The sequence below is a fragment of the Artemia sp. Qi Xiang Cuo genome, chromosome 6 (assembly GCF_049724085.1).
Source record: "Artemia sp. Qi Xiang Cuo chromosome 6, ASM4972408v1, whole genome shotgun sequence".
NCBI classification, from domain to species: Eukaryota; Metazoa; Arthropoda; class Branchiopoda; order Anostraca; family Artemiidae; genus Artemia; species Artemia sp. Qi Xiang Cuo.
The window spans coordinates 40,925,370-40,943,931 of record NC_142799.1 but is presented as its reverse complement, the minus strand read 5'-3'; the positions used below and the strand labels follow the sequence as shown (position 1 = coordinate 40,943,931).

The 18,562-nt window shown below is 36.4% G+C and overlaps 1 protein-coding gene across 1 annotated transcript in view; it reads left to right on the top strand.

Moving 5' to 3' along the window:
• The window catches only part of Tps1 (Trehalose-6-phosphate synthase 1), a 131,013-nt gene that overhangs the window by 78,703 nt on the left and 33,748 nt on the right, over nt 1-18,562 (top strand). The window contains exons 5-7 of the mRNA XM_089090748.1: nt 317-425; nt 6,854-7,025; nt 10,006-10,318. Coding sequence (XP_088946874.1) covers nt 317-425; nt 6,854-7,025; nt 10,006-10,318 — 594 coding nt within the window. The remainder of the gene's footprint in view (nt 1-316; nt 426-6,853; nt 7,026-10,005; nt 10,319-18,562) is intronic.

The following is an 18,562-nucleotide window of genomic DNA, read 5'->3' as shown; positions in this document are numbered from 1 at the left end:
CGTGTCTATTTTGCCGGTATCGGAATAAAAAATCTTATATAAAATAAAGAAGAAAAACTTAGAACACATAATACGGTACATATACTGAAATACACACTGAGATTTATACATGGAATATAGACGGTCAGGTTTGGTGCGTTGGCTCAATAAATATAGACACTGAAACTTTTAAAGCGTCTAAGCTTCCCATTATTAAATAGATTTAACTTTGGTTTTAGCATCTTGGGGCAAACTGTAAAATACATGATCACGTCGGAAATTATCCTTTCTAACTTTATTTTGAAACAAGGCTAATCAGTTTATCCTGTTCTTCTAGCTGTCAGAAAATGATGGGATCGCTCTAAAAATTGGATTCTTTCTACATATTCCGTTTCCACCTTGGGACATTTTCCGTATTTGTGCTTGGGACGAGGATATTTTAATTGGTAAATACTCTTGAACTCTTTCTTTTTTATGCGTATCTTGTAAGTCCAAGTCAGTATTAACTTCTTCAGCTTTTGCTATAAAAAGATGAGGCACAAAGTTTGCTGCAGGATAATTCACTTAGGGATAAAACAATTAGGCCCTGTTTGCTGATGATTTTGTAAACTGATTTGGACCGATGTTGTAGAGGTAATAGATGGCACTGATATTTATAAAATTGTGTAGTATAGTATTTCGTACAGTAGCTCATAAGCTCACTTTATATACGTGCTTAAAGCTTTTAAATTCCTGAGATTTGAAAGAAGGGACTAGGGGACAACTGTATTTCCAGGAAAAATAAATACGAATAGCACAAAAATTGTCGGTGTTTTCTAACATCAGTTTTACCCTCTTTAAAAAGCCATTCCTACATTTATCGAGATAGGAGTTTAAATTGATTTGATGTCAGAAAGTGTAATACTTGGCTAATCTGCAAATTTATAATTTTTTTTCTTTTTTTGGCAGTGCCTTTGTGCATAGACAAATTCAGGGGGGCTTGAAAACTAGGAGTCACCTTCCTACGATCGATAAAATAGAACAGAAAAAAAAAAACAATTCTCATTAGGGTATATTAGATAGCTTTTTACGCAATAGAAAATCTGTTATCACCACGTTAAGTTTTTGATTTTTCGACATTGTAATTATAAAAGAGAAACTAAATAAAATATATTTTTGTTTTCAGTGAAGTGCAAGTTTCTGTGAAGCCCAAATATTTTCTCTGACTACTTTACCGTGAATAGATTCAACGTTTGAATGGGCCAATTAATGCTAAACCTTTTAAGCGGATCAGAGACATACATTTTTGGTTACCACATCCCCTCTCTCTAAACACAAAATATGAGGTTGCACCGTCTTGTCCACCCCTAACACTCCGAAAGTTTCAGCTCGGTTTCCACAAGTCGTTCTTGTTGCACATATGATATTTTGATAAGTTGGATTCATAATTTCTTCTGATTTACCTCTGTTTTTCCTCGAAAGTCAAAATTTAACTTCAGAGTAGCCTACCAGCCTGGTCCAACTCGATTTCCCAAGCAGTTACTGAGGTAATACAGATACGATGTTTGATAACCTGGGAACCCATGGTTTCTTTCCGTCTTCATCACTACCTTATAGGGATAGATTCTAGTTAAACAGGATCTCATTGTGTCAAATTTTTAACAGATTAGAGACAAAATCCTTATACGCTCCCTTTCTTCCTCTCCCTCCAGTTTTAGATTAAAGATCCGCCTGCCCTCAACGCCATAACAATCCCTGAAATTTTCAACTTCTTCCCCAAAGCTGTTCTCAGCATGTTGCATTGCGCTTTTTTCATCCCTTGTCACCAAGTGGCGTCTTCTGATTCACCACTTTGACGTAGAAATCTTCTAATTGTCGGAAGGGAGTTTGGGCAGAAACGTTTAGGTGAATCGAAAAAAATTACATTTTAACCCCCCTCCCACTAAAAATTCAGGAGTCCCCCCCCAGCTAACACGTACACTATATTAAAGTTTCAACTGTATTCCTCAAGCTATTTCTGGGATATCGCAGATATGTTATTTTGACGGCCTAGATACGACGTCTTTAGATTTACCTCTGTTCCCTCCCTTCAGTAAAATGTGAGTTTTTCTTGACACCCCGAAATCTCCCATAAGTCTTAACTCATACCCTTGATTGTCCCCATATCCGATAAGAATAGAGGCGAGAGTTCTCCGTTAGCATGGACCTGAGATCTAATGACTAGTTAGTACGCCTGACTAGCATCTCAGGTACTAAATCTTCAATCACAGTTCTCTATATTCCTTCGCTTAAAATGGAATCGAAAGCAGTTATATAGTCAATAAAAAGTACAGATGTTCATTTTCGATGTTTTCCCCCGTCTTCTGCGATTTAATGGACGATAAAAAGCTGATCAATAGTCCTCGTTTCTGGTCCCGCTCCTGCCTGATTTCGACTCCCTTTTCCATTTTAGCTATCTCTGAATCGGGTAAGGAGAATAATCGCAAATGCGTTCACGACAATAGACATAAGCGATATTCTTCTGTTGTCCCGGAATTTGTCTATATTCCAAATAAATTAAAATAGATTTTTTCCACAAAACAAGTTTTAAAAAAAAAAGTAAAGAACATTAAACCAAATATGAACAAAAATAGAATCAAATAATCTACCAAGCATACAACAACCACAAATCAGTATCAGTAAATAAATGAAACCCAAAACAAACAGAAATTAAAATAAATAACAAAGTCAAACTCAAGACGAGCGGAAATTAATATGGGTAGGGTTCTAAGCCCCATGCGTTCTAAAAGCCAGAATATAAATTGTACTTTACTGGAAAAAAAATTAAATGAATTTACTGAAAAAAAATGTGCATTGTCAGTTTGATATACATATGCTGATATTTATTGCTTAATTGATTTTGATTTCTTAAAGTTATAAAAGTGAAAACATTTAAAATAATTTTTTCAGTAAAGTACAAATTATATTTGAAATACTTATTTTGTGGAATTTTTCTTTTAATTAATTTCTGTTCGTTTCATATTGACATAGTCTTTTTCAGGGAAAAAGAATGAGTCTCTTCTGAAGGTCGACAACCATCCCTTACATAAAAACCATTAATACCCCCTGGATGTGGCATACAACCCTTGCTTCCAGTCCCTGGGGTCTTTTTCAACCCCAGAAACTTTTCATATTTCGTTCAGACTATTACGTGTGGCATGGCCACATAAAAATTTATAATTGGACACATCTCAGGACAATGCGACGCCTGTGCACGGGGAGGGGGGTAGCTGCGCTCACATCCCTTTACTCATAAAAGGAGCACTAGAGCGTCTGATTACCAATCCAATGAGCCTCCTCCGAAGTTTATATGACCACGCTTTCTATAAAAACCTTATGTCTCCAGGGCATAACTTACAACCCTTGCTCTGAGGGCTGGGGGGATTTTTTACCCTCAAAAACATGATTTCCAGACCTTTCTGATACACTGAACACAATGGCTATCTAAAAGTGTTGATTGTAAGTGCTTGGGGGAATGATGGGTATGTGAGGGGAGTATTTTCCCTCTGATCACTTTCGACTAATAAAAATGACACTAGTCCTCTTAATTTCCAATCGAATGAGCCCTTTTTGAAGCTTTTACGACAAAACTTTCTATAAAAACCTTATATTCCACAAGGGCATAACTTAGGACCCTTGTCCTGAGGGCTATGGGGGGAGGGTTGTCAACCTCAAAGACATAATTTCCAGACCTTTCAACTACGTTGAACAAAACGGCCATATCAAAATATATAGGAAATGTTTGGGGAAATAATGGGCATGGGGTGGGGGTGATTCTCCCTCCGATTACTTTTGACTCTTAAAAAGGACAATAGCCCTCTCAATTTCCAATATAATGACCCCTTTTAGAAGTTTTTACGACAACACTTTCTATAAAAAACATTATAAGCCCCCAGAGCATAACTTACAACCTTAGCCCTGAGGGCTGTAAGGGGGTTGTTATACTCAAAAACATAATTTCCGGACCCTTCAACTACGTTCAACAAAATGGCTGTATCAAAATGTTTATCGGAAGTGTTTGGGGAAATGATGGGCGTGGGGGGGGGCATTCTCCCTCCGGTTTATTTTGACTATTAATAAGGGCACTAGGCATCTCAATTCCCAATTGAATGAGCCCTTTTTGAAGTTTCTACAACAACGTATTCTATAAAAACCTTATATGTCCCCAGGGCATAACTTACAACTTTGCCATGAGAGTTGTGGGGGGGGGTGGGTGTCATACTCAAAAACATAATTTCCGGACCCTTCAACTACGTTCAACAAAGTGGCTATCAAAATGTTGATCGCAAGAGTTAATTTAGAACCCTTACCCTGAGGGCTGTGGGGGGGGGGGGTATTATCTTTAAAGACCTAATTTCTTTAAATCTCAACTATGTTGAAAAAATGGGTATCTCAAAATTTGGATTGGATGTGTTTGGGGAAATAGTGGGCGTGAGAGGGGGGGGGGCTAGTTGCCCTCCAATCACTTTCTACTATTAAAAAGGGCACTAGCCCTTTCAATTTCCAATCGAATCAGCCCTTTTTGAAGTTGCTAGGACCGCTTTCTATTAAAACCTTTAATGGCCCCATGCCAAGACATACTACCTTCGCCTAGAGGGATGTGAGTGGCTTCTTATTCTAGATGCCACATTTTCCGGACTTTCTAACTACGTCCATCAAATTAGCTATCTTAAAATTATGATTTGATGTGTTTGGGAAAACAATTGGCGTGAGAGGGGGGTTAGATGCTCTCCAATCTCTTTTGACTATTAAAAAAGGCGCTAGCTCTTTCAATTTCAAATCAAATGAGCCCTTTTTGAGATTTCTACGACAACACTTTCTATAAAAACCTTATATGCCCCCAGGGCATAACTTACAGTCCTTGCCATGAGGGCTCTAAGGGGGTTTTCATCTTCAAAGATCTAATTTCCAAAACTCTCAACTGCTTTGAACAAAATGGCTATATCAAAATGTTGACTGGATTTTTTGAGAAAATGGTAGTCGTCAGAGGGTGGCTAGTTGCCCTCCAAACCGTTTTGACTTTTACAGAGGGCACTAGCCCTTTCAATTTCAAACTGAATGAGCCCTTTTTGAAGTTTCTACGACAACACTTTCAATAAAAACCTTATATGCACCCAGGGAATAAATTCCAACACTTGCCCTGAGGACTATGGGGGGAGTGTCCTCCTCAAAGACATAATTTCTAGATCTTTCAACTACGTTGAACAAAATGCCTATCTCAAAATTTTGATTTGATGTGTTTTGTGAAACGTTGGGCGTTGAAGCGGTGTTAGTTGCCTTCCAATCACTTTCGACTATTAAAAAGGGCACAAGCCCTTCCAATTTCCAATCGAATGAGCCCTTTTCGAAGTTTTTACGAAAACTCCTTCGATACGAAGTACCTTGGCCTAAGACCACAAAAAAAAAAAAAAAATACATTGTGCCAACATCGTTCTTTACTTTGGCAGCGCTATTGCGCTGCCTATGATCTCGAAAACTGTGATTATTATCGCAAGTCTCTCCTTTCTTGAGGGGCTTTTTCCTGCTCCTAACTCTGACATACAAGTCTATGAAGTCTTTCAATAACTTTTAAGTCATTATACTTAAGAAGCTCAGCATGGTTGACTTACGCACTTGGAGCCTAGCGGAATTTCAGTTTCTTCGCCCTCTGTTTGATTTCAGTCATGGCAACGAGGATGCCTTCTTACCCGGTGCTGGATTTCGGTGGTCTAGGCTCTACTGGTTAAGCTTGTGGCAGTGGACTCGGAGCCATACCTTTTTTTTTATCTGACCTGCTCGAGAGCAGAATTTCGCTTCTGTCCTGGGCTGAGGTACTGTTAGACATTGACATTTTTGATCGCATTGACTTCAGAAGCGGATTTTTTAGTATTTGATCAAAAAACAACTCCTTACCTTGAGTAACCGTTTCCTGATAGTTATTTCAGTTGTCTTTAGCAAACTTGTGGCATTCTATCTCCAAGCGCTTGAAGAGTGTCTTATAATTTACTCAGGTACAGGAATATCGACCGAGGAAATTACCCCTCCTAAGAGTTCCTAGCTTATTGAACAACCAAGGCAAAACATGGCTTGCTTTTCTATTAAAAGCTTTCTATGAACATTAGGTAATTTACATCTGGAGCTGGGGGGTGTTGACCACGGAGGAATACTTATTAGAAATTATGATGTTACTGTAGAAAGTTTTATTTCAAACCTTTACCCAGTATCAATGTAGTTATGGGAACCGGGTAGTAGAGAAGGGTGCAGGAGGAAGGCTGGTTGCCCTCCATCACTTTCAGTGATTGAAATAGGGTGCTAGAGTTTCCAATTTCCAATTTAATGAGTCCTCTTCCAGGATTCTATGACCACCACTTCCATATGAAGTGGCTGAAGATTAAAGTTATTTTTCCAGTTATGTGCCTTCTAACTCCTGAAATTTTTCAGACACTGGGCACTCAAGGTCCAACACGTCCCTATTTTCCCATTGTAAAACTTATCATTAAGCAATAGGCAATTTTTGGAATTTAAGGCCCTTATCCCAGGGATCATCCCATCCCTGGAGCCATATTTATTGTGCATTTTGACTTCTGAACGAAATTGATATCTCAAAATTGTGATATTATATTATCGGTGGCTGTAAGAGGGGGTTCTGTAGTAGAGAAACGGCATGATAGGGGTCTGGTTGACCTCCAATTACTTTTGAATCTTAAAAGGAAACTAGAAACTTCGATAAATGAGACCTCGCCAAAGTTTCTCCGACCTCCCCTTCCATACGGAACGATTTGATGAAAAATGGAATACATGGAAGAAACATGACTCTTTACTTAGGCTGCACTACAGTGCTGTCGCAGATTAAACTGGTTATACTTGCATTTTTTAGGATTGTTGGGATGCGACGTAGTTGGTTTTCACATTGAAGACTATTGTTTAAACTTTATTGAATGTTGCCACAGACGACTGGGATGCAGAGTTGACCGAAAAAATATGATCGTTGAATATGGAAATAGACACATACGGATTCGTGCCATGCCAATCGGTATTCCTTATAGCAGGTAGGTCCATTTTTGCATAATGTCATAACTTAATTCCAATTTTCAAACTCATAATTAGCTTTATGTTCAAAACAATGGTATAGGCAAGATTGTGAATTGATCCTCACTTGACGAAATAATAATCCTTGTTTGCAGGAACAGAATAATCCGTATACAATCGTGTATGTTTTAGGCACAAGAAAGAACTTCGGTGCGAGTGGAGATCAGCTGGGAGGCTAAAGCCACTCAAGTGACACCACTTGCGGTACTTGGGCTTCCAACATAGGTTTTGAGAAGGTTCAGTATAGTTTTGATTTTTTAATTTTCAGTGTCATTCGAAAGTCGTGCAATATGTTCCTTTTGACAAGAAAATTTTTTGTGATTTTTCCAGATGGGTTTCTTTAGAGAGCTTGTTCTAAATGAACAAAAACAATCAACAAAGAAACAAGTTGTTTTGTCATAAAATCAAAAAGCTACTCAAAGATCTAAGACGAAAAAGAGTATCTTATGTATGATGCAGTTGGCTGCTCTGCTCAGCTCCTTCATCTTTACACAGCATAGAATTAATACTAATTTTCTTTGACTAGGGGAATTGGACTAGGGGATAAATGTTTTGATAAGCAACAGGTGAGTACAAAAAATGCAATTAAAAACTGCAAATAAATTGTAATAATTTTTTTGTTAGTAACTTGGAACTTAAATTTAATCTCTTATCCGTTAGCGTGACGATATCCACGCAATATATGGGGTTATTTCTGTTCATATTAGGTTCTAACGTGCATCTTTGTTTTCGTACGAAAAAAAAAACTTCTTAAAAAATTAACTAAGCTCTTCTGTTCCAATCGTTTGAGAGGTGGAGTAGGCGAATCATATGAAGACTGGTAAAAATTAAGAAAAAATTCGCGAGTCACAAATTATCAGGATTTCCCCACTAGTTTAAGTGACTCTAGTCAAAATTTAATCTGATGGGAAGTTCCTAATAAAAGTGAAAAATTTTGGCTTTTAATCTTCAAATATCATTATCTCACCGGAGAAATTTTCCAACTTCCCAGTTAAAGATGACGCGTAACTAAGCCTATGCACTGCGATACTAGTTTCTGCATACACATGAAGCTTTTAAATCATCGTCTTTAGGAGCTGGTCATTTATGTAAAATATATGTTTGTTTTAGGGACAAAACTTGCCACCAAGTTCCACTCTGATCCTTTTGAATTGGCATTCATTTGGATTTCTTTTTGGAAATTGACATTTCATGGCATAAAGTAGCCATAGTCCGCAAGAAAATCCACATCATGCATGAAAAGTAGGAACTTCTGTGTTTTTAGATAATGAACTGGAAGCTCTGTTTTATAGTTATCGGGCATGAGGAACTTACGATAATATCCCCATAAAGATCGCAACACTCGTAGGATCTTTTCACTCATTTTCTCAAATTTACAAATTTCCTTATGCCAAACTGAAGGAATTTAATGTATTAAATTTCCACATAAAAGATAGACTTGTTTGGTTCGACTTGTTTGCTAGCCGGGATGCGAAAACTGCCATTCAAATAGAATAAGCTTTAATCTCTCTTGAGTACTGTATCATTTGAGAACCGCACAAGTTTCAACTAATTCATAATATGAATATGTGCTCTTTTTGTGCGACGTGTAAGCTACGTTCACAAAAACGACCCACTTGAAGAAGAGTTTTGCTAGATGCAGCGGTCGCGTATAAAACGGCTTCCTATGGGATATTATTCCTGAAAACCCATCTGTTCATTCAAAACGAAATTCAACAGACATCGTTAGGTGAAAAACAAAACAAAAATGTTCACTGGTGGTGTATCAAGCCCTTAGGTTCAATAGCCTGGTGCCTTGTGGAACGTATAAAAAATAATAATAATAGAGCAGTAATAACAGGATTTGTACGGTAAGTACGTTTTCCAAAAATATAAATTAGGACTGGGTTGGCCTAATAGTTAAACCCTTGGAAAACTAAGATAAAAAGATACCCTTCTGGCAATGAAAACAATCTGTGATAATTTATCATATAGAATCATACTTTTTGACTTATTTAATTCTGCTGACAATCAGGTTTGATTCAATTGCTTCTCACGCGGAAAAGGCCCGCAGGGCCTAGAAACGAACACCTTGTATGAGATCATAAAATGTCAGCAAATGGGATATAAATTTTATAAGCACCAACAGTGGTTGCTTTTGTTTGTTTTTTTTTTTTTTTTGCATCTTGAGTTCGATTTTGGTATGAAAAGAGCTTTACTACTTATTCACATGAAAACAATATTGTTTTCATATGAGGAAGTTCATACGACAGCAATATTTTCTTTCATTTTACGTTTCGTTTCTTTTTTTTTGCCAAATTGACTAACTTGAGGATTTAGTGCTGGTCTTCAACGTATTTTTTATTAGTATTATTCTCAACCAAGGCCGTGCCCAGGGGAGGGGGAGGGTACCGGGTTTGAACTCCCTGACATTTTTGAAAACGTAACAAAAATGGATAAAAACAATTTTTTGGGCGTTTTAAAAGTTTTTTATCCCCCCCCCCCCCCTCTAACAAAATCCTGGATGTGCCCGTGTTCTTGATTATAAATGGAGAAAAAGGAAGGACGATACCCTGTACATTTTAAGTCCGCCATTATTCTTTGTTTATTCATCTTGGATTTTTATATCATCGACAAAAAAAAAAAAAAAAAAAAAAAAAAAAAAAAAAAAAAAAAAAACGAATTTGACAGAGGTTAGCTTGATTGGGTCTGATATTTGTGAAACGTTTTTGTGTAAAAATTTCTTAGAATTGTCTAGGGTAAGTTCGACCAATTAAAGGTTTATGGTAGACAAAGACAACCATAGCTAGCGTAACTAGAAATCCAAGTGTGGAACTGGAAATTCTGAGGAGGCTCTGGTCCGAGCCCCTCCTCCCGCCAAGTGCTTTTATAATTGAGATATTGTTCACACAATTTGTTGGGTTAGTGGTGAAGTTTTTCATAGATTCTTCATTTATTAAGGTTCGTCCAATTAGCTGAAGAAGCTCCAAGAGTAATAAAGCCAACAACAGAAAATGTCATCTTAGGAGTTGATCGTCTAGATTACACCAAAGGTCTTATCAACCGTTTGCATGCTTTTGAAAAACTCCTTGAACACCATCCAGAGTATATAGAGAAAGTTTATTTTATGCAGATTGCCGTGCCATCTCGAACAGACGTAAAGGAATATCAGGATCTAAAGGAGGAAATCGATCAGCTTGTTGGAAAAATTAACGGTAAATTTAGTACAGCAAACTGGTCACCAATTCGGTATATTTATGGATGTATATCTCAGGTATGTCATTTTCTTAATAGTTTGCATTATTGTTATTGTCTGTCTATTTTTATAGACGGAAGAATATCCATATAGCATTTTTCTTAAAATAATGTTTCAGTTGTAGAATATTAACTGTTAGCAGGCTAAACCTCCCATTACTTGTAAATATGCAAATACCAGATTCTTAATAGACATCCAAATGTGCTCAAAGGGATATTAGGGAATACGTGTCTCAAGGTTAGACTGAAAATCAAAGTTAATTTTAAAAATCTGGTTATTTTCAAGATAAAAATGACACGTTTCTAACTAACTACGTAGGTGCGCTCTTTAACATCTCCTCTAGACAGAGATAGCAGGCGGTGATAGTCACAAATGTTTTACTTCTTTCTGAGACTCCAATGAGGTATTTGGTGTTGCAAAACTGATCAAACTAGAGATTGTTTATTAAGAAGCACAGATTATGGGCCTTGTGTAAGATTCTTTTAAATATAGACTTTTTCTTAAAGGAAACTTCTATATCTGATTAGAAATGCATGCAAGTTGTGAGCAATGGTGCGAAACAATAAATTCTGATTAATGGTGCGAGAGAGAATTCAAGGCGACTGGTGATCTAGGTTAATATTTGAGAGATAAAACGAATCCCAGCCTAGATTATGAAGACAAATTAGGATTACTTGGAAACAGTACGTTACAGTATAAAGATATAGCAGTAAGTTTACCACAGAATATCTCTGGCTCTTCATTCTCGGCGCGAACAAACAGTTCCTCTCACTTATTCTTGCATTAGCGCATACAAACAGCTCCTCTAATTTGATCTGCCATCAGCGGTCCAATAACCCTGGAACATGTATTTTGGCAGAATAATGCCTTTGAAACCAATTTGAGACTTCGAATCCTACTTTTAATTCCTAAAAACATCTAATAATAACATTGCACTACTAATTACCGATTTTCATATATGTATTGGAATAAATTAATTTAAAATTAGTTTGTTCAAAATTTAGTGTTCCAACGTTGAAGCCAAGTTTCGCGTTCAAGAGAAATCAGACTTGTCTACCCGTGAAAAGATCTAATGTCGCTTATGTTTATACGTTCTCTGGAGCACTCGCACCTCGGCCCGGGTTTTTATAATGGATGAGATAGGGAAAAATCATACTTTCTATAATTTATATACTGTGCATTACATATAAGATGTCCACTGTGATGCATTAAGTCATTATGTAAGAAATAAGGCTTTTAACTTGTAAAAAAAAAATCTTGCTTCTTAATATTCGTCCAACTGGAAGAAACGATAATAGCATCGATTTTGGGGGGCTGGCAATGTCCCTTCAAAGAGTACTGTTTGAAAGCAAATTAAAACTTTCAACCCCCCCCCCCCCCACACACACACACACACACGCCCACAAAGAAGACGTTATAAATAAGAAAGTTTTATTCAGCCAAAGGCATGCCTTTTGCTGACAAACCTAATACCTAACAAATCTGACTTAATTCAAAAACTGTGCTAGATGAAGCTCTAGTTAGCCAAAACCCTGTCTAATTCTTCATCCTTCTTGAAGCACAAATCGCTTCTTCTGGTGGGTAACTTAAAAATTTCAAATGGTACATTATAAAATACTGTATGTCTGGAATTTAAAAGAAAAACTATATAGTTTTATTTAAAATCGAATTATGCTTATCGATTTTTATCCTAGCATATTTCCAAAAAAAAAGCAGTGAAAATCTGTTTCATTGTCCTCGTGTTTCCAAATATGTAATATTTTGTGCTGGTAGGTTGGGGCAGGGGCATTATAGGGGGATATACGCCTCCTAAAGGCTGAAAAATTGCATACTGGGTTTGGCGGCTAAAAACTTTGCGTTTAACAATTTTTTATATCGAAAATAGTTTTACAATTATTAATTTATGCCTTGTAAAACTTTCCTCTTTCTATCTTGATGACAATTAAACAGTTCATGGTAACAAATCGTAAGTAAAGATCTGTTCCAACAGTAACCGAAATTCTTAAAAATGTAATCAAATTTGGGTAGCTACATATGCGTCAAGAGAGTTTGCTTTTCGTTGTGATTTTAAAATATGCAATAATATTATATTTCTTAAGTTTAAAGGCAATGGGCACTGGGTGGTAGCTTCAAATTGTGATAACTTTCAAATTGTAATTTCACCCCAGAAAGTGCTACAAATAGGTCTCTAAATGGCAAAATTTCTTTTTATGTAAGCAAACGTTTTGACAAATATTCTTATCGAAAGTTCTGACACTTAAAATTTGAAGGAAATAGATATTAAAATCAGAAAAGAGGCATACTTTACAAACCAAAAACCTAAAACGCCAGACCTATTTAAAAATTATGCTACCTAAAAAATATAGTTAAAGTAAAGAGCATAGAAAAGGGGAGTGTCCCCCTAAAGGTTTAAAAATTATATGAGAGGCTGGTCAGCTAAAAACTTTTTTAAACTTTGTTTTATCGAAATTAGTTTGATAATTCTTTAGTTTATGCCTTGGGAAACTCTCATCGTCCTGTTTTGATGGTAATCCAACAGTTTTCAATTCAGTAATTGCAATTACTAAAGACCGTGCACAAAATCTAAATCTCCATAAAATGACTGGTTTTCAGAAGTTTTTAAAGCTACGCCCGGCTAACCACCCGCCTGGGAAAAAAAGTGGAAGGAGTAAATGATTTTGACAAAGGATTTTCTATCTTCTGCCCTTATCCATGTGCCAGGACTAGGTGATTACGATGAAATTATTTGGATATCTACTAAGCCCAAATGCCTGCCTCGGCCTTACACTAATTTAATCATTTGCTCATTTTATTATTCACCCGGACAGAATGCTTGTTCTCGTCGCAATTTTTAACGATAAGCTACAGGCAAATCTTGACTTTGTAACGACAAAGTACCCAAATGCTGGCATTTTTATAGCAAGAGACGCAAACAAGCTGTCTTAATTATCTGTGCAAAGATCAGAAGCTTAAGCAAATTGCTGATTTCCCTACTACAAAAGGCGAAACCAGTTTGGATGTATTTGCACCAACCTTAAAACTTTACAGTAATACAACTACCCACCCCTCCCTCGGTGCTAGTTATCATTTCCTGCTACATTTGAAACCACTGCTAGTTTTTAAAACAAACAGATAAACCTTACATTCATGAAAGAATAAAAGGGCTAATCCATTTGAAACTAAAATTTTTTGCCTTGGAAATACGATGCCATAGCCCTCCGTAAACAAATAAAGAAAGAAATATGTCGTGCTGTTTCTCGGTATGGTAATAATAAATTAAATTGCTTGGAACAGATCAAACCTCAGCAATGGTTTAAGAAAGTGAAAAAATAGGTGGTCATTCATGTAAGGACCTTGATTTTCTACTGGATGAACCGCCTGAATAGAAAGTCAGTGAGTTTAATAAACATCTCGCTAACATTGTGCAAACGGTTCCCCCTCTCTCAAAAAACCATGCAATCCTTGAAACTCCAAAAACTAAAATACCGATAATTTCACCGAAGGTAATAATAAACAAATAAAGAAACTGAAAAAACTAGTATATGTCCTATTGATGTTCCAATTGATCTAATAAAAGCATTCCCTGATAAACTATCAATACCCCTTGTTAGAATTTTTAATGATAATAGTAATTCTGGATGTTGCCCGTCATATTGGGAGCTCGGCTATATTACTCCAATCCAAAATAAGGGTGGCCTGAACAATTTTACTGGAGTACGACCAATCACCTTGACCCCAGTTTTTAAAAAAATGTACTAGGGTTTCTTAGCTAATTGGTTAAAGGAAGAGATTCTTGAACTTATTGACAAGGGATGATGGCATCGAAACCCCTGGTCGTAGAATTTTGGATGGAGTATCTCGTTTGAACGGAAATTACGGATGATAGCGTCCTTTTTTCGAGCCAAAAGAGATTGGGGCAGCTATGTCCTCCCATCTGTAAGACTTTTGACCCCAGGGGCCCATCATGACAAAACTTGGTGTCCCATCACAATTTCAAAACGACCATTTAAATCTAAAAGGTCCAAATATGATAAATATTTTGACCGTCAATCGACCATGGTAAAAGTAAGCTGATTTTGTATGGAAGAACTGTTAACTACTATCCATGGACAAGAAGCATTCAACTTGAGAGAGACACCCTTCAATGGACTTATGTTGTGAAGTACTTCAACATTTTAGTTAACGGGTGTCCCAGTTTCCAAGATCAAACTAATTGTACCGGTAGACACATTGCCAGGAATATTGGAATACTCTTGAAGCCTGGGCATTTTTTTTTCCTTTAAAAACTTTCGGAATGCTTTCTTTTTTGCTAGACCATTCATGTTTGCTCTGGGATATGAGTGTATAGTCAGCTACTTTCTTATAAATATAGTTATGCTGATAATGTTCTGCATAATAAAGCAGTAAGAGTAAATGTTGATCACAAGTACGAAGCAGTCCGTAAACGATAAGAAGCGTTAAAAATAATGCTGTTTTTCGGGTTGGTTAAATTTTACGATGGTTTGTTTATGCAAAAGCAAAAAACTGTCAAGCTTTGCGTGTTTTCAAAACGCACTTCAAGGATTTGTCACATGACTATAATGCACCCGGCGCTAAATTACCGGAACCTTTATTCCGGTAACTAAAGGGTATCTGAATTATGTCCGATATAAAGAAGAAGTTCGGAATAAATTGTTACCTAATTTGAAAGAAATCAAACAGTTCGTGGTAACGAACTGTAAGTAAGGAGCGAGCCGGCTCAATAGTAACCGAAACTCTTTATAAATAGTAATGAACTGGAATTTTGATACCAGTAGATACATCAAAAGAATCGGATTTTCATGCTGATTCCAAATATATAAGTTTCATCAAGTTTGGTCTAACCCATGAAAAGTTAAGAGCCTGAAAAAATTTGCCTAATTTTCGAAAAAAGTGGGAAACACCCCCTAAAAGTGATAAAATCTTAACGAAAATCAAACCATCAGATTCAGCGTAACAGAAAACACTACTGTAGATGTTTCAAGCTCCTATCTGAAAAAATGTGGAATTTTGTATTTTTCACCAGAAGAAAGATCACGGATACGTGTTTATTTATATTTTTTTTTTTTTCTGGGGTCATCGTATCAATCCAGTAGTCTTATAATACCGTGAGAGGGCTCATTCGAACGGAAATTAAAAGTTCTAGTGCCCTTTTTAAGTGACCAAAAAATCGGAAGGCAACTTGGCCCCCAACCCCACTAATTTTTTTTCCCCAACGCCACCCAATCAAAATTTTGAGATAGCCATTTTGTTCAGCATACTTATTTAACACCAGTTTTGTCATTATGTTTAGCTTCTACATATGAGAAGAAAAAAAAGCGAATAGGAAGGAGGAGACACTCCCTTCAGTGGGAGGGAAGGAGTGTATAGGGCAGATTAAATGATACAAATAACAGTCCCATAAAATACTGCTTGTTCAAAATACACGCGAAACATGAAGTTGGTCTATCAAAATTTCTGATTCTAAATTATCTAACATTCTAAGCATTCACCCAAGAAGTAAAATCAATTAAAATGTAATTTTAAATGAAAGTGAAGGGCGAAACTTGAGCAAAATTCACAACGAAGGCAATTATCCAACATGCAAGGGAGGCTACCGCCTCTAGTTCTTTACGCTAAACTACAACTAATCCTTAATTAAAAGCATTTTGCATTACAAAAGAATATTTAAAGGTCGTTTATTGCAAATGTTTTCTTTACCGATGGCCTTTGAAAACATTTATTTAAAACTTTGAAAGTTTATTGTTTAGAGTTCAAGAAAACGTGAATAATAAGCCTCCCTCATTCTCTCTGGACTCTGAAAAAAGAAACTTTCTTTCATGTTGCTCTTGTGACATATCGTTTGTTTTTGAAGCATATGAAAGGTCAACCTTTAACGCGACGAATGAGAGACGGAAGGGGTTGGTATCCCACTCTTATTCAGGGCAATTTCTGTTTGTTTTGAGTTTTGGTGTCGTTCTTTCCTTTCATTGTAAAAATTAAATTTTTCGATTTTAACTTGTGTTACATATTATCTAAGGTGTTTCAGGGGGATTCCCCCCAGAAACAGTTTTTCACATTTCCATCCTTCTTATTGGATCAAACGTTTTTACTTTCAATACCATTACCGTACATAACTGCATGCTGGATAACCCAAAAGACAGAAAGAAACTTTTTGTATGACATTTCCACAGACAAAACTAAATAAAACGTAATATATTTTTCCTGATTCTCTTCCCCCCATCCAAACCAACTACTAAAGTGAGATAAGAAAGAACAAGCGAAATCAGTAACAATAAAACCTAAAACTTCACTATATTCATTCAAGCCTTCATGCGTTGTTTTTTCAAACAAAATTTATTGCTGTAACCCAAACATTTATGTTTACAATTAAACTTAAAACCCACGGGAATTGGCGGTAACAAAATTCCCTTCATTTGTTGACACAAATGCATCAAGATTCAACCTAATCATCGTACCAACTATTCAATAATTCTAGAACCTGTAATAAAAGACGTTCTTAAATTTGTAGAAACTCATTCATATACTTAATGAAATAAAAATAAAGTTTTTTCAAGTGAAAGTAAGGAGCAACATTAAAACTTAAAACGAACAGAAATTATTATGTATATGAGGGGGTTTGCTCCCTAGTCTATACATCGCTCTTTGCGCTAAAGTTCGAATTCTGTTCGAATCACAAATCCCTGAATCACAAAGGCCGTTTAATTAGAATAGATAGCTCCTTTGAAAGTACTAAAAAAAACTTTAGCGTAAAGAGCGAGGTATTGAATAAGGGGCGAACCCCCCATATACGTAATAATTTTGCCTTGGAAATACGATGCCATAGCCCTCCGTAAACAAATAAAGAAAGAAATATGCCGTGCTGTTTCTCGGTATGGTAATAATAAATTAAATTGCTTGGAACAGATCAAACCTCTGCAATGGTTTAAGAAAGTGAAAAAATAGGTGGTCATTCATGTAAGGACCTTGATTTTCTACTGGATGAACCGCCTGAATAGACAGTCATTGAGTTTAATAAACATCTCGCTAACATTCTGCAAACGGTTCCCCTTCTCTCAGAAAACCATGCAATCCTTGAAACTCCAAAAACTAAAATACCGAAAATTTCACCGAAGGTAATAATACATAAATAAATAAACTGAAAAAACTAGTATATGTCCTATTGATGTTCTAATTGATCTAATAAAAGCATTCCCTGATAAACTATCAATACCCCTTGTAAGAATTTTTAATGATAATAGTAATTCTGGATGTTGCCCGTCGTATTGGGAGCTCGGCTATATTACTCCAATCCAAAATAAGGGTGGCCTGAACAATTTTACTGGAGTACGACCAAACACCTTGACCCCAGTTTTTAAAAAAATGTACGAGGGTTTCTTAGCTAATTGGCTAAAGGAAGAGATTCTTGAACTTATTGACAAGGGATGATGGCATCGAAACCCCTGGTCGTAGAATTTTGGGTGGAGTATCTCGTTTGAACGGAAATTACGGATGATAGCATCCTTTTTTCGAGCCAAAAGGGATTGGGGCAGCTATATCCTCCCACCTGTAAGACTTTTGACCCCAGGGGCCCATCATGACAAAACTTGTTGTCGCATCACAATTTCAAAACGACTATTTAAATCTAAAAGGTCCAAATATGATAAATATTTTGACCGTCAATCGACCAGGGTAAAAGTAAGCAGATTTTGTATGGAAGAACTGTTAACTACTATCCATGGACAAGAAGCATTCAACTTGAGAGAGACACCCTTCAATGAACTTATGTTGTGAAGTACTTCAACATTTTAGTTAACTGGTGTCCCAGTTTCCAAGATCAAACTAATTGTAGCGGTAGACACATTGCCAGGAATATTGGAATACTCTTGAAGCCTAGGCATTTTTTTTCTTAAAAACTTTCGAATGCTTTTTTTTCTAGTCCATTCATGTTTGCTCTGGGATATGAGTGTATAGTCAGCTACTTTCTTATAAGTATACTTATGCTGATAATGTTCTGCATAAAAAAGCAGTAAGAGTAAATGTTGATCACAAGTACGAAGCAGTCCGTAAACGATAAGATGCGTTAAAAATAATGCTGTTTTTCGGGTTGGTTAAATTTTACGATGGTTTGTTTATGCAAAAGCAAAAAACTGTCAAGCTTTGCGTGTCTTCAAAACACACTTCAAGGATTTGTCACATGACTATAATACACCCGGCGCTAAATTACCGGAACCTTTATTCCGGTAACTGAAGGGTATCTGAATT